The 14560-nt window shown below is 33.5% G+C and overlaps 1 protein-coding gene across 2 annotated transcripts; it reads right to left on the reverse strand.

Moving 5' to 3' along the window:
• Positions 1 to 232: 232 nt before the first annotated feature.
• On the reverse strand, positions 233 to 12768 carry tnk1 (tyrosine kinase, non-receptor, 1). Of its 2 annotated transcripts, none has more exons than XM_051116012.1 (14): positions 12526 to 12768; positions 9005 to 9187; positions 8800 to 8870; positions 8535 to 8723; positions 8292 to 8444; positions 6788 to 7065; positions 6505 to 6631; positions 6271 to 6417; positions 5811 to 5905; positions 4707 to 4916; positions 4524 to 4588; positions 3029 to 3534; positions 936 to 1031; positions 233 to 836 (listed from the first exon to the last, which is right to left on the reverse strand). In XM_051116012.1, the coding sequence occupies exons 2-14, from the start codon at positions 9162 to 9164 to the stop codon at positions 678 to 680; spliced, it is 2256 nt and encodes a 751-aa protein (XP_050971969.1). In that variant the 5' UTR covers positions 9165 to 9187; positions 12526 to 12768; the 3' UTR covers positions 233 to 677. The 2 variants fall into 2 exon arrangements, with proteins under 2 accessions (XP_050971969.1, XP_050971970.1); XM_051116013.1 differs by lacking the exon at positions 12526 to 12768 and adding an exon at positions 12193 to 12273.
• Between the last annotated feature and the right edge of the window lie 1792 nt (positions 12769 to 14560).

Genomic DNA, 14560 nt, shown 5'->3' on the forward strand with positions numbered 1-14560 from the left:
TTGCTACAAATATACCCATGCTACTTAAGACTGGTTTTGTGGTCCAGGGTCACATTTGTATCTTAACATTGGTACCTTAAGTCAATATGTAAATATGCTTTCATTACAACACTAGTGGAAACTGAGACACATCTTTTTGGAAAATATTCAGCATGTTATTTTCCATAACCTGTTGTGTTTTAAATTCTAATAATGTATGAAAATCAGAAAACAAACAACTAAAAATGCACATTTTACTTTATTGAACAGATACAAATATTTCTAACACTTCGTATATATTTACAAATTCATCATATACATTTACACAGTTTTAATGAATTTAACACATTTAAAATTTAACAAACCTAATTTATATACAAAAACTGTAAACTAACAATAGTCACAATGGCAACTGGCATGACATTCTGCATGTAATAAGAATGATTATACTGTCTTTACAAACAGATTTGAAACAATTTATATGACAAACTTATTAATCAAGCACATAATACAGAGTCATGACAGATAGTTTCACATTGGAGGTGAATGAAAACCTGTTCAAGGTGTGAAAACAGGTTTTTGTGTGTGTGTGTGTGTGTGCCTTGGATTATTTTGACCTCTTGGCAATTTTGTGATATAACAAAAACGTGAAATCCTTAATAATTATGAACCATTTTATGTGTTAACATTGTCTTGCATTAAACTCTTTCTCCTCTTCTATCCAGAGCAGTTCTGTCTCTATCTCTTTCTTGTCGGATGATGTAACGTCCTGCCGTCTGCAGGTCCCAGTTGTAGCGGGCGAGGATTTTTTGACAGTCCTCACGAGAGCACTGAGTCATGTAATACAGCTGGTCTATCTGATGGTGTGAGGCAAACACAAAAGAATAAGTACAAGTAATGCAATAAATATAATGAAATAATTAACTTTGAATGAACAATGGCTAAATATCCATTACCTTAAGTTGCTGCTCTGCCCGTACAGGATTCCAGTCATTGCGAAACAGAGCTTTCTGAACCTGCTCAATGGTCACTCCATGAACCGCGTCTTGAACCTGATGACCAATAAGCATTTAACATATTAGCCACATTATTAAATAGGAATTGTATAATTTAAATGTTATCAAAAATACAGTAAAAACAGTATAATTGTGAAATATTATTGCAACTATTGCAATATACAGTTGAGGTCAAAAGTGTACATACACCTTGCAGAATCTGCAAAATGTTAATTATTTTACCATTATAAGTGGGATTATATAAAATTCATATTAGTTTTTATTTAGTACTGACCTAAATGAGATATTTCACATAAAAGATGTTTACATATAGTCCACAAAAGAAAATAATAGTTGAATTTATAAAAATGACTCCAAAATGAGGTCCATCTTTTCACAATGAGGACAACTGAGGGACTCATATGCAACTATTACAGAAGGTTCAAACACTCACTGATGCTTCAGAAGAAAAACGATGCATTAAGAGCAGGGGTGTAAACTTTTGAACAGAATGAAGATGTGTAGGGTAGGACGGGGCTAAAGGCACCCCGGAGTAAAAGGCGCCTTTGATGTTATTTTCCTCTAAACCACTAGATGGCAGAAACACGTGGCATAGCACGTTCCAAAACTTCTGCTTTTTTTGAACATATGCTTGAGATATTGGTTGATAATTAAAACAGCAGTTTTTAAATAAAAGAATATGTAAAAGTGGTATTTGGGGTAAAAAGCACCCCTGATTTTGGGGCTAAAAGGCACAATATTAACATGATAATTAATAGAAGGCTGACTTTTTCATTTGTTGACATGACATTGTTAGATTCAGATGGTAAATATCATATATTATGTTGGGTGTCCATCTTAGAAATAATCACCTTGTTTAAAATGAAACCATCATATTTAAAAACATGCTATTAATCATATAATAAAATAACATTTGTTGTTACTACTGTAAATCTATATTATATTATTATGGGATCTCCTTCGATGCTTTAAGAATCTTTACATTTTGAAATGATTTTGTTTCTGTATTTTAAAATATATGTTTTATACTAACATATTTTAATGATAGTATATTTCTTGAACAAAAAATAATTATTTTATTTATCAAAATAAGCAGAAAATAGTACAGACTTTGCTAAAGTGATTGTTTTGAACAAGTATTAACTTAAACATTATAAAAAAACACATTATTTTAGTTAAAGTATTTGTATCAATACTGTATCAATACCCTTGCCACCTCTTACATTTATGAGATTTTTTTTTCAACAAAATAAACAACTTGTATGTTTTTTTTTTCACACAAAATATGTTGCTCCATAAATGCATTTTTTCTGCAATCATATTCTTCAGGCACAGTGAAAAGCACATTTTTTTCTTAGGAGGTATCTTTAGCCTGTTGTACCCTATATTTTTCTTATTTTGCCTAAATATCTTATTTTTTCATTTAGTACTGCCCTTCAGAAGCTACAGAAGACACATGTTCCCCAGAAGACAAAATAAGTTGAATTTACCCTCATCTTCAAATTCAAAAAGTTTTCACCCCCCCGGTTCTTAATGCATCGTTTTTCCTTCTGAAACATTAGTGAGTGTTTGAACTTTCTGTAATAGTTGCATATGAGTCTCTCAGTTGTCCTCAGTGTGAAAAGATGGATCTCCAAATCGTACAGTCATTGTTGGAAAGGGTTCAAATATACAAAAATGCTGGAAAACCAAAGAATTTGTGGGACCTGAAGGGCAGTTTAACTGTTCAGGACAAACAAGGGACTCAAGAACAACTATAACTTATTTTCTCTTGTGGACTATATGTAAACGTCTTTTATCTGAAATATCTTATTGAGGTCACTACTAAATAAACAATAACATGCATTTTGTATGATCCCTCTTATTTTGGTAAAATAATTAACATTTTACAGATTCTGCAAGGTGTATGTAAACTTTTGACCTCAACTGTATATATACTAATATATCAGTCTATTCTTTTCTAAATGTTATAGGGACTGAATTTACTTTTACAAGTCAAGGAACAGTTGTTGGAGATGAGGAAATCTGCATACCTGCGCTATGACTGCTTCTTTGTCAACTTGTGGCGGATACCTCTCCTTTGCCTTCTCCCGCTCTCTTTCTCTCTCTTGCTCTCTCTCTCTCTCCTTCTCTTTCTCAGGGCCATCAATTAGCTGAGGGCTTGAACTGGCCAGATGTGCCATCCTGGCAAGGTTGCTACTCCCTAAACAATGCTGTTGTGGGTGGAACTGGAACTGGAACTGTAGCTGTGAATTAGTTTGAGGGGCCCAGCCCGCTGGGTTTACTTGTCTCCGATCCTGCATCATCATCTGGGGTTTGACACATTTGAAGCCAGTGTTTGGTGGGCTGATGCATTTGAAGGTGGGGGGTGGTGGCCGTGGAGGTGGGATGACAATAGCGTCACTAAACCTGCGTGGATCTTGCATTAAATGACTCTGCATTAGTTTGCGTGGGTCAGCTCTCTGAGATGCAATGCCAGCAGGACTTTGACCTTTGTCCTGTGGACCGCCAAGGACAGACTCCAGACTCCTTGAGATGCCTGAAGATTGAAAGACACACAAATCTTAAAAAATAAATCTTCTGTAGCACTGTAGAAGTCACTTTTGAATAATTTAATGCATCCCTTATAAAGAATTTTTTTTTTTTTTTTTTTATTTGATCCAAAATACAACAAAAATTGATATTGTGAAATATTTGTACTATTTAAAATAACTGCTTTTTATTTTAATATATTTTAAAATGTCATGTATTCCTGTGATCAAAGCTAAATTTTTAGCATTATTACTCCAGGCTTCAGTGTCACATGATCCTTCAGAAATCATTCTAATATGGTGATTTGCCGTTCAGTAAATTATTATTATTATTATTATATCAATAACAGCTGAGTACATTTTTTCAGTATACTTTGATGAATATAAAGATCCAAAGATCCGCTTTTGTAACGTTATACACTACCATTCAAAAGCTAGTAGTAGTAAAGTTAGTATAATATATATATTTTTGGGGGGGAAATAATTATAGAAATTAATACATTTATTTAGCAGAGATGCTTTAAATTGATTAACACTGATGATAAAGACATTCATAATGTTACAAAAGATTTCTATTTCAGATAAATGCTGTTCTTCTGAACTTTCTGTTCATCAAAGAAACCTGAAAAAAATTATACTCAGCTGTTTTCAACATAATAATAATAATAATAATAAATGTTTTTCTGAGCAGAAAATCAGAATGATTTCTGAAGGATCATGTGACTGGAGTAATGATGCTAAAATGAAAATTGAAATCACAGGAATAAATTACATTTTAAAATATATTCAAATAGAAAAGAGTTTTTTACTGTTTTAGCTGTACATTGGATCATTAAATGCAGGCTTGGTGAGCAGAAGAGACTTCTTTTAAAACATCAAAAATGTTACTATTCAAAAACTTTTGTAGTGTATATCCTCTTTCATAGTAAATCCAGGCCTCGAATAGTACTCAAATGATAATGTTTTAAATTGGTTACAGTATATTTTAAGTACTAACCTGCCATTTTTTTCAGATTGGAGCCTTCCTTCTCTCTTGCTAATGGAATCCTCCAGCGACTTGGGCTGAAAAGTACACATAAAAAAGTCACATAAACAGTCCAACAAAACTAACATCTGTTCATTAACTGTTTAGTGAATTCAAAACTTTATAGTTTATAATTTTACGTAAAATGTCACTCACTCATTTATTCGTTCTGGGTTGCCCCAGCTGCGTGCTGGGTCAGTGTCTCCATGGCCAGTGTGCTGTAGACTACCTTTAACGGGGGGAGAGATCAGAGCTGGACCAGACGCAGGAGCTACTGCTGTGAGAGCCGGGGCAGCAAATGCAGGGGGAAACCAGCCAACACTTAGCGTTCTCTGGTTTTGTCCCTTCCACTCACACATTTCCAGCCTACAACAAAACACAAGAGCATAAAAATACAGAAATCAAAGGGCAGTCATTTTTATAGTTTCTGAGGATCACCACAAAGCCCTATTTAGTGTGTCTATATTTAAATTTAGATGGATAATCTACAGCACCTTTTCTTTCCTGTGCTCTTAATTTGTGTTTCAAAATTCAGTTCATTGTTAAATCTTTATTCAATCTGATATTGCATATTGCACATGCTAATTAATTCATCTTAATTCTATAAAATGCCACTAAAGTCATATGTACCTAGTCATTCTAAATCAGTTTTTTGTTTTGCATGAAAAAACGTAACACGTAAAGTGGTAAGGTTCATTAGTTAACATTAGTTAATTACTTTAGTTAACATGAACTAAGAATAAACAATACTTCTACAGCATTCATTACTCTTAGTTAATTTCAACATTTACTAATGCATTATTAAAATCAAAAGTTGTGCTTGTTAACATTGGTTAATACACTGTGAATTAACATGAATTAACAATGAACGACTGTATTTTCATGAACATTAACAAAGATTTAAAAATACTGTAATAAATGTATTGTTCATTGTTTGTTCATGTTAGTTAAAACATAGACTAACATTAACAAACGGAACCTTATTGTAAAGTGTTACCGAAAAACTACTAAGTTGACTGAGGTAAGCTGAGGTATGAATTGAATGTGACTAAGTCAAAGGGAGGGGAGACAGGTTAATAATTACCCACAACCTTTATCAGAGTCAGAGTTAGCAAAGATTTATTGGCATGACATGACTGTTAAAAACTTTAAACAATGCCAAGGGTGTTAGGTAAGAAGACAGGTAATATAGAAAAATAATAATTGAAAATAAAGGGAGAAATAGAAGAAAGAAAAAATTAATTTAAATGAAATTTTTACCCATGATCTATAATGGTCACTAGATCATTCGCCTGTATAGAGAGTTTTCTAGGCTCTGTAAAGTCTTTTACTGCTCGAACCTCCATAGGCTGTGCCTGAAAAATACATTAAAGGAGAAAGAGAGAGAATTATGAGAGAAAATACATTCAATGTGTGTTATTTATTAATTATAGTACACAATTAACACACTGTGCCAAGAACAAGGTTTTATATATGCTTTTTCCTTGTTTTAGATATGCTTTTTGTAATATCTGTAAGATTTCTGAATGCTTTTGATCAAAAATACAGTAAGAACAGCAATTCTGTGAAACATTATTACAATGAAAAAGAACTGTTTTGTACTTGAATATATTTTAAAATGTAATTTATTTCTGCAATGGCAAAGCTGAAATTTCAGCAGCCATTACTTCAGTTTGTGAGTATGAATGAGATTAATGAGAGGTAGAGGTTTAACACTGACCTCTGATACCATAGTGGTGAGCTGTGAGAAGGTCGGTCGGTCAGCAGGATTGCAGGCCCAACATTTACGCATCACAGAATGTAACTCCTGAGGACAGTCTGGAGGCCTTTCCAACCGCTCACCTTCCCGCTCAACACGATACAAGATCTATACAAAACACAGCATGCCACTTAGTCATCAAAGGAAATAGTGCTTATAAACAGAATTTCACAGCATTTTTTGCAACATATGTACCTGTCTGCCAGACAGCCCCAACCAGGGCTCCTCACAGTAAGTGAACATTTCCCACAGTGTGACACCAAACATCCAGACATCTGAAGCGTGAGAGAAAGTACCCACACGCAAACTCTCAGGAGCACACCTAAAAAAAAAACAAGAAAGAGGCTGGAATTACTAACCATGATCTAGCAAGCAGGTGATAGTGACATTATTAAGCTCATTGTTTCTACTTTGATTTCTGGAATTGTACTCAGAATTCTAAAATAGCTCTTTCTGGCTCTTCAGTCCAGCTTCTTACCATGCGAAGGGGATGCGTTTGTGTGCCGTCATGATATAGTGGTCCCTGTCCTGCTCCAAGCCTCTCATCAGTCCAAAGTCTCCGATCTTCACTAGCTCTCTACCAGCCAAGAGCACATTCCGGGCAGCGAGGTCTCTGTGGATGAAGCGTCTGGACTCCAGGTACTCCATACCTGTAGCAATCTGTGTGCTGAAGAGCCAGAGCCGTGAAAGAGGATATTCACTGTGTCGTAGACGCAGAGTGTCGTATAAAGAGCCAAGGGGAGCCAGCTCCGTTACCTAAGAAAAAAGAACGTTTAATAATTTGTCTTAGCATCACCAGCACTGCAACAACATTACCAACAACACTACTGTTTAAAACTTTGGGGTGTTTTTAACTCTTACGCTCACCAAATCTGCATTTATGTGATCAAAAATACAGTAAAACAGTAATATTGTAAAATATTATTTCAATTAAGTTAAGAAGTATTTTGTAACAAGTGTATTGTGTAAGTGTATTTACTGTCACTTTTAATCAATTTAATGCATCCCTGAGTAATAAAATGTATTTATTTCAAAATAACTTTGCTCACCCCAAACTTTTGAACAATAGTGTACATTAGGAGTCAACAAATTATCAGCCTAGCCAATTATCGGCGCCGATCTTACGCATTTTTATGGTTTTCAGTATCTGTCATTTTCAAAACGATTTGCTGATAAAATTATTTAAAAGCATTTAAAAAAAGTATTTTTGTCAGAGCCCTTGTTATTCTTAATTTTGACATTAATTTTCATTTTTACACTATACATATATATTGGTTCAAAATATCAGATATCTGTCTACTTGATCTGTAATAACTGGTATTGGCATTGGCCCTGAAAAACACATATCGGTCAACCCCTAGTGTACGTCTTTAAACAACAACATGCTAATATAGTTTTATTTCACTCCAAAAAAATAAAGAAATAAATAATAAATAAAGGTAAACTTCCAATTACTGCAAATGCGTTGTATGCACCAAGGTCTTATACTTTAGAATATAAAAGTTTTTTTTAACTTTCTGCAAGTTATATACTTGTTGCACAAGTGGCAAAAGTTATTTACTTTATAAGTGAATTAGTAAATTATTGAATAAACTGATTGGTTCAAAAACATGATTTATTCTTTATGAGTGAGTCACTGAATAATTCATCCAACAGATTCATTCAAATACACTGGGATTCATTGAGGAGCATGCAACGATTAATTCTTTGTTTTAAAGTATTTTTGTTTGTGGTGCACAAAACTACACAAAGTAAAAGGGCAATATTGTGTCTAAAATGTTAAAAATTAACTTCATGTTTATTGAACTGGTTTATAAAAGTTAATATCACATTCACAATCATGCTTTCGGTCTGAATATCAGCAAGATTGATAATGGTTTAATGAACAATAAAACAAATATGATTAGCAAATAAGATATTTATATGCATAAAAAATTGAATATTAGTACAGAATATGATCTTACACAAAAAGTTAAGATTACCATTTTAAGAGGATGAGTAAGGACAACACCATACAGATGTATAATGTTGGGATGGTCCAGAGACTGCATGGTCGAAACTTCCTGGAGGAATTCGCTCACCACATCTCCGTACCTGGATCCGCCACCCCTCAAGGTTTTCACTGCTACAGGCAACTTAAAATAGGAAAACAAGACTGTTAGTGTAGTATGTTTAAGCTTCTAGACAGACAAAAAAACAATGCATATTTGGTGTAAAGCACTTACCACTTGTCCAGTCGGTGTCTGCCATTCTGCTTTCCTCACTACCCCAAAGGAACCCGAGCCTAGCCTGTCCCCAAAGATCAGTTCATTGTCCTGGATAAGACAAGGAAATGCACGTGCTGGTTCTGGCCCTTGGCCTGACCCGGCACCATTAAACTGCTCACTTCCCTCTGGTGTGCGACCATTAAAAGCCTATTAGAAAACAAAGAGTTATTATAATAGGTAGGTTTAATGAATGAATAACCAGGTATGTAAAGATGTGAAATACCTTATTTATCCACGACCGTGGTCGCATGTTGTTTTTGTAATGTCTGACGGCTACCCATAATCGTCGCTGTCCTGTTGATAAAGAAAAATCACCAGAAATAAGCAATAAATACAAAGACACACTTATACACAAACCATGTTAAAGGCATTGTAGGACCTTCAAGTGATGATGATCTTCACATAATAAACTGCTTTGCAAGACAAACCTGGTTTACTAATGCCAATCTGTTCAAGATCTGCTTCTTTAACGTAGTTCAGGTGCTCAATACGTGTCACATTGAGTCCATCTCGCATCCTTAGGTAGAATCTCTCTAGCTGCACACTAGCAAGGAGCTGGTACAGCCACTGAGTGTCATGATCCATCATTATTAGACTGTCACACAGCAACTCTGAGAGACAAACAGAGCAATGAAACGAGATAAGAAAAAAGTACAATAAACCTGAGCAATCTGAGAACGTGACGTGACATTCTTTCATTTTTAATTTTGATTCCATAAAAACAAGCTCTCTACACCGAAAGTACTATATTTAAATATCTCTTATGAATAGACACTACGTGTCTGTTCCTTACAATTCGAGGCTCCACTGGGTTGCTATGGATGCATGGTGGGAATTTGCTCCAAGATAATGAGAAATCAAACAAACAAGAGACCTGAGCTGTGTTGAGAAACCCCTCTTAAAGTGTATGGTACTCAAAATGCTTCCTTTTTAAATTTATTCAGTTTAGGTTTACAGGGATGTCGCACATATATTTTTTATTTTTTTTAAACTGCCAGTTTAGCTGTAAGAGGTACATTTCAACTGTAGTTCAACTGCATGTATTAACAACTACATAAAATAAATGGTAACACTTTACAATAAGGTTCATTAGTTAACATAGGTAACTACATTAGTTAACACAAACTAAGAAAGAACAGTACGAAACAGTATTTTTAGTTAATGATAATTTCAGCATTTACTACTGCATTATTAAAATCACAAGTTGCGTTTGTTAACATTAGTTAATGCACTGTCAACTAACATGAACAATGAATGACTATATTTGTATTAACTAACATTAAGAAACAAACAACATTAACATTAACACCTTATTGTAAAGTGTTACTAAATAAATAAATTCTTATTATAAATTACAAAAGAAAATGTTTTTAAAGTTTTAAAAATATAAATATAAAAAACACTTTACAATAAGGTCCTATTAACAATTAGCTAATAATCATCTATACATTTGTTACAATATGTATTAATCTTTATTGACATTATTTAATACAAAAAAAATCAAATAAAAATACAACATTCATTAGTTCATGTTAGCTCAGGTCTATTAAATAATATTAATTGTTTATTTTAACAATGTATTGGTAAATATTGAATTTATTATATATTAAGTAAAGCTTTAAAATAATTTTTCATTGTTACTTAACTAATGTGAACAAACAGAATGTTAACACTTTTTGTATAATGCATTATAATGCTATTCATAATGTACGTCACCATGTATTATAACTTTTCATAATTAATTGTAACCAAAGCTAAAATGCATTATAGTATTTGAAGGTTTGTTTGTCATGTATTTTAATGCATTATACTTTCTGAAAGTATAACAATGAATAGACAAGTATTATTATTATAACTTTATTATTGTAATTATGTATTATAACAGTGGTTATAGTTATTCATGGGATCATGCAATGCATTATAAGGTGCATTGTAAGGCATAATTAATGCATTAAAATCACATTCATAAAGCATTATATATAAGAGCTTTAAGTGTTACCAATGAAACCTTATGTAAAGTGTTAGATATGTTTAATTTCAAGATGTCTGGATGAAATTATTTCCTTTTAGAAGAGAAAACACAAAGACAAAAAACAAGTAGTAAGACAAAAATGGGAAAATATAATGAAGAACATTTTTTTTTCATATCAACTACATGCAAATAACATGCATGCTAACAAACAGTCTAAAGATCAAGGAAGCAGGGGAGAACCAAACAAACCACTTTTTTCAGTGGATGCCAATGAGAAGAAAGGTATGTATCCAACCACTTCAGGCATGTGTGTGTGTGTGTGTAAAAGAAAATGATTTACCAACTCAGCATGATTAAAGTCATAAAGCAATTATGCTATGAATACCTTTCTTAGGTATTGGCAAGGAAATCCCCTTTGAACACCTTCATACTGTTTACACACATATGTACAGCAGGGTTTGGAAAGTTATTTACAGAACACACTAGAATTTTTGGCTGCCATGTGTCATTGCCTTCACATGTCCATGAACCTCTTCTATCAACATGTGTACAAAGAGACAACTAGAAACTCTCTGCACTCTTGTGTTTACAGAACCATGACAACACAAAGACTAACTCAGACACATGACCTTTTGGTGAATAATCAGCCAGTATGCCTCAGAGAGACTGCTCTAAAACTGAGGGGGGCCTGTCTGAGCAGGTAACCTGAGAGAATCAAAATAAGATTCTCCAAGACTACACACCCAAAGTCCACACCCCAAATGACAAGAGAAAATGTAGACTTTGTGTGAAACTCGAGGCTCTAAAAGTTTAGTTGACAAGGCTTGTTCTAAAGCAGATCTTCCATGTGTAATAACTAGAGAATTACTGCAAATGTTTTTTAGTCAAAAACAGCAAAATATAGTAGGTAATTTTCAGTTCTAAAAGGCTGCAACTTTCAGGCCAGCTTGATAACATTTAATACAGTCTTCTTTGAAACCAGGTGGGAACTGATAGGTCAGACATTTTCTACAGAATTAACGTAATCAAATATGTTTTTGAAAGTCTTTAAAGCAGAAAACAGTGGCCTTTTACAAAGGAGTGTACACCCAGTGTATAGTAACAAATGACAGCAGCTGTTTGTTTGTCATATTTTGCCAAAAGGCGTGACTTTAATTCTTAATGTATAATTAATGCTAGAAATGTGTCAGACATATGCAGTTGATCTATGACTAGGCAGTTACTCACAAACAATATGCAGGTCATTACTAATTATTACTAAGTAATTTTCCAAATTCACAACACAGTACTAATTATTATCTTACAGTTATTTGAGAGATCTGTAGGTGTCTTGTTTGCCACTTAATATTCAGAATGTTTGGACAAAAAAATATATATATATTACTTTCATTGCCATTAATTTTTTCACAGCAGCACCTAACAATATTGTCTCTCATTAATAATACATTTTTAAATAGAAGAGGAAGCTTTTACAAAATTATTTTCAATGTCATATGAAAAATATTCATTTCAACATAGAAACAAATAGAGAAGGCTATGAAAAACTGCTTAAAATTTTGGTCTGTATATACTGAAATGTAGAGGAATTATTATATACATTGACACAAAGTAAAGCATTTAATGCAGGTTTGAAAGCAAACTTACATGTTGGTTTCACCTTAAGCTATAAATCAGCCATGACAGCAGATAAGGACGAGATACCTGGGCCCAGGTGAGTGTTTAGAGTAACACCAAAGCGGAAATGACGCTTCGAAAAACATTATTCGTTACTTAGTCGTTACTTTTCACCAACCATCCCCTTTGTTTAGACTCTCATACACTTTTTCTTTTAAAAACTAATAATTCCATGGTAAATAGCTACTCTAAATAGACTCTCATACACTTTGAATTAATACATTGCCTATTATTTCAATATATAATTCACTTTTCTTTTCAGAACAATGATGCTACTTGCAGTAAACTACAACTTATACTTACAAATAAACGCTCGACGTTTTTTTCCCCCGTAGTCGAATCACTTTCTTCAGCTCGTAAATCAACTGTACTCCAGGTATAAGATGTCCATTATAAATCGTTCATTTTCCGTGAATGCCATGCATGTTTATTATAATCCGCCGTGCTAGAGTATAGATATAAATAATCCGTCTATCATTAATTTGTAGCTTTGAAGTAGCTACAGTCAGGTGTTTTATAGTCCGCGTCTGACGTCTCTCTGCGATTTCAAAGGATTCAGTCTGAGTTCTTCCTCACCCCGCCTCCTCACGTCCTCCGCCCTCAACACCAACTTTTCCCCTTCACCACTTGCTGGAAATATGCACTTTATTACATCACACTGTTGTTTTTCCTCCCCAAATTTGACAGCCATATAGATTTTGATGGTTATATTCTTTTTTTCCCCACTATTGTTTACCATGCTGGTCTCAAAAAGCTACTACATCTCTGTAGACTACTTCAAAACCATGTTGTTATTTGTATTCCCCATCATAAAAAGTATTTTATTAATTCCTACTCTGTATAACATTGCGTCTGTTTGTATCTCATTTGTATCTGCAACTGACTTTTATAATATCATGGACACTATCATGGTTTTCCAATGTTCAATTTTTACATTTTACTAAATGATTACATTTTAAATGTGGAACGAGAGTTATATAGGTTAAAGGTAATAATCAAAAGCAGCTGTGTGTTTAGCTTTACAGGAAGCACGGGCTTATTTTTGTTACATCGGAAGTGTTAATGACAGTAGTCAACAGTTAATGACAAATGACAATAAATGGGCGTGAAGGGAAACTTGTATGCCTAAATATCATATTAGTACACTCAGTATGAAGGAACTTATTACAGAAAGCCCTACATCATTAGAGGCACTTGTAAACAGAGACTATTTTCCCCAGTGCCCCTTTCAGTCATGCCATTCTGAACCTGTCTTTCCAGTTTGACTGGATATTTATGGACTTTCTTCTTCTGACAAAGACACACATACGCACACATATGCAAATGCTCATGTATTAGATTACCCTTAGTCAACCCATAAAATTTAGCCTTTTGGGTAAAAAGAACTTTTTACTAAAAACTTCCCGGTTCTCTATTTACGAAATACCAAACAACTACTGAAATACCATGGTTTCGCCGTGATAACTTTACCAGAAGAGTAGTGATGATTCTCCTTTATTATTATGTTTTTTGTGATCTATGAAATGTGCAAATATGACCTACTAATTACCTTACAGTCTTTTAATTGTGATGTATAACATTGACTGTTACTAAGTACATGAAGAATTAATTTGTTAAACAAAATATAATCTAAGAGGTTTTGGTAACAGTATCCACTTGTTGGTCACTTGCATTTGAACTAATTAAAAAAGTATAGGTGATTTTAACCATATGGAAATTAAACTTCATTGTGTTGGAACCTTTTTTTATAAGCACTACACATTTATGCCATCAAATAAACACAGGTATTTTGTCAGTGAACAGGAATTTTATTTGAAAATAAACCAAATACATAAAGAAGTGAAAAATTTGTGTACAATAGTGGACCGTGTTAGTACAATATAACGGATATGTAACAGCTGAGTTCTGAGAAATCCCATTAACTGTGAACATGTTGAGTCAACTGTGTGCTGCAATCGACAGACGACATAATTTAGTCCAGAGTACTGCAATTTATTTTCTTCCTTCCTTCCTTCTTATCATATTGTGACTCAGGCCTAGAAATATGCAGCCTGTACTTAACCATAGCGTCTTATTTCAGACTTGAAACAGATACTGACAGCATAGAAAAAGATCACAAACAAAATAGATAGAGACAAGAGAATAGGCTATATAGGCCTGCTATATTTGATTATATTTCATTAAATACAAGATAGGCTTATTTGGTTTAGAAAAACGAAATTAATCGTTTCTATAAGTTTCTCATCATAGTCTATACTTCTCATTTTTATTCCATCAGTTCATTAGTAGCTTAAACCCCCTTTTTACATTTAAAGCTCATTCTATTTTTGCTTTTTTT

The sequence above is a fragment of the Labeo rohita genome, chromosome 7, assembly GCF_022985175.1.
Source record: "Labeo rohita strain BAU-BD-2019 chromosome 7, IGBB_LRoh.1.0, whole genome shotgun sequence".
Classification (NCBI taxonomy): domain Eukaryota; kingdom Metazoa; phylum Chordata; class Actinopteri; order Cypriniformes; family Cyprinidae; genus Labeo; species Labeo rohita.

Bases quoted from the DNA above. Each gene is read 5' to 3' on its own strand.
- tnk1 (XM_051116012.1), bottom strand. From the start codon at position 9,164: ATGATGGATCATGACACTCAGTGGCTGTACCAGCTCCTTGCTAGTGTG. The intron at 4,917-5,810 runs GTAAAAATTTCA...GTTTTGTTGTAG, and splicing joins GTGACCATTATAGATCATGG to GCTGGAAATGTGTGAGTGGA. The intron at 3,535-4,523 runs GTTAGTACTTAA...TTCAATCTTCAG, and splicing joins CAATCTGAAAAAAATGGCAG to GCATCTCAAGGAGTCTGGAG.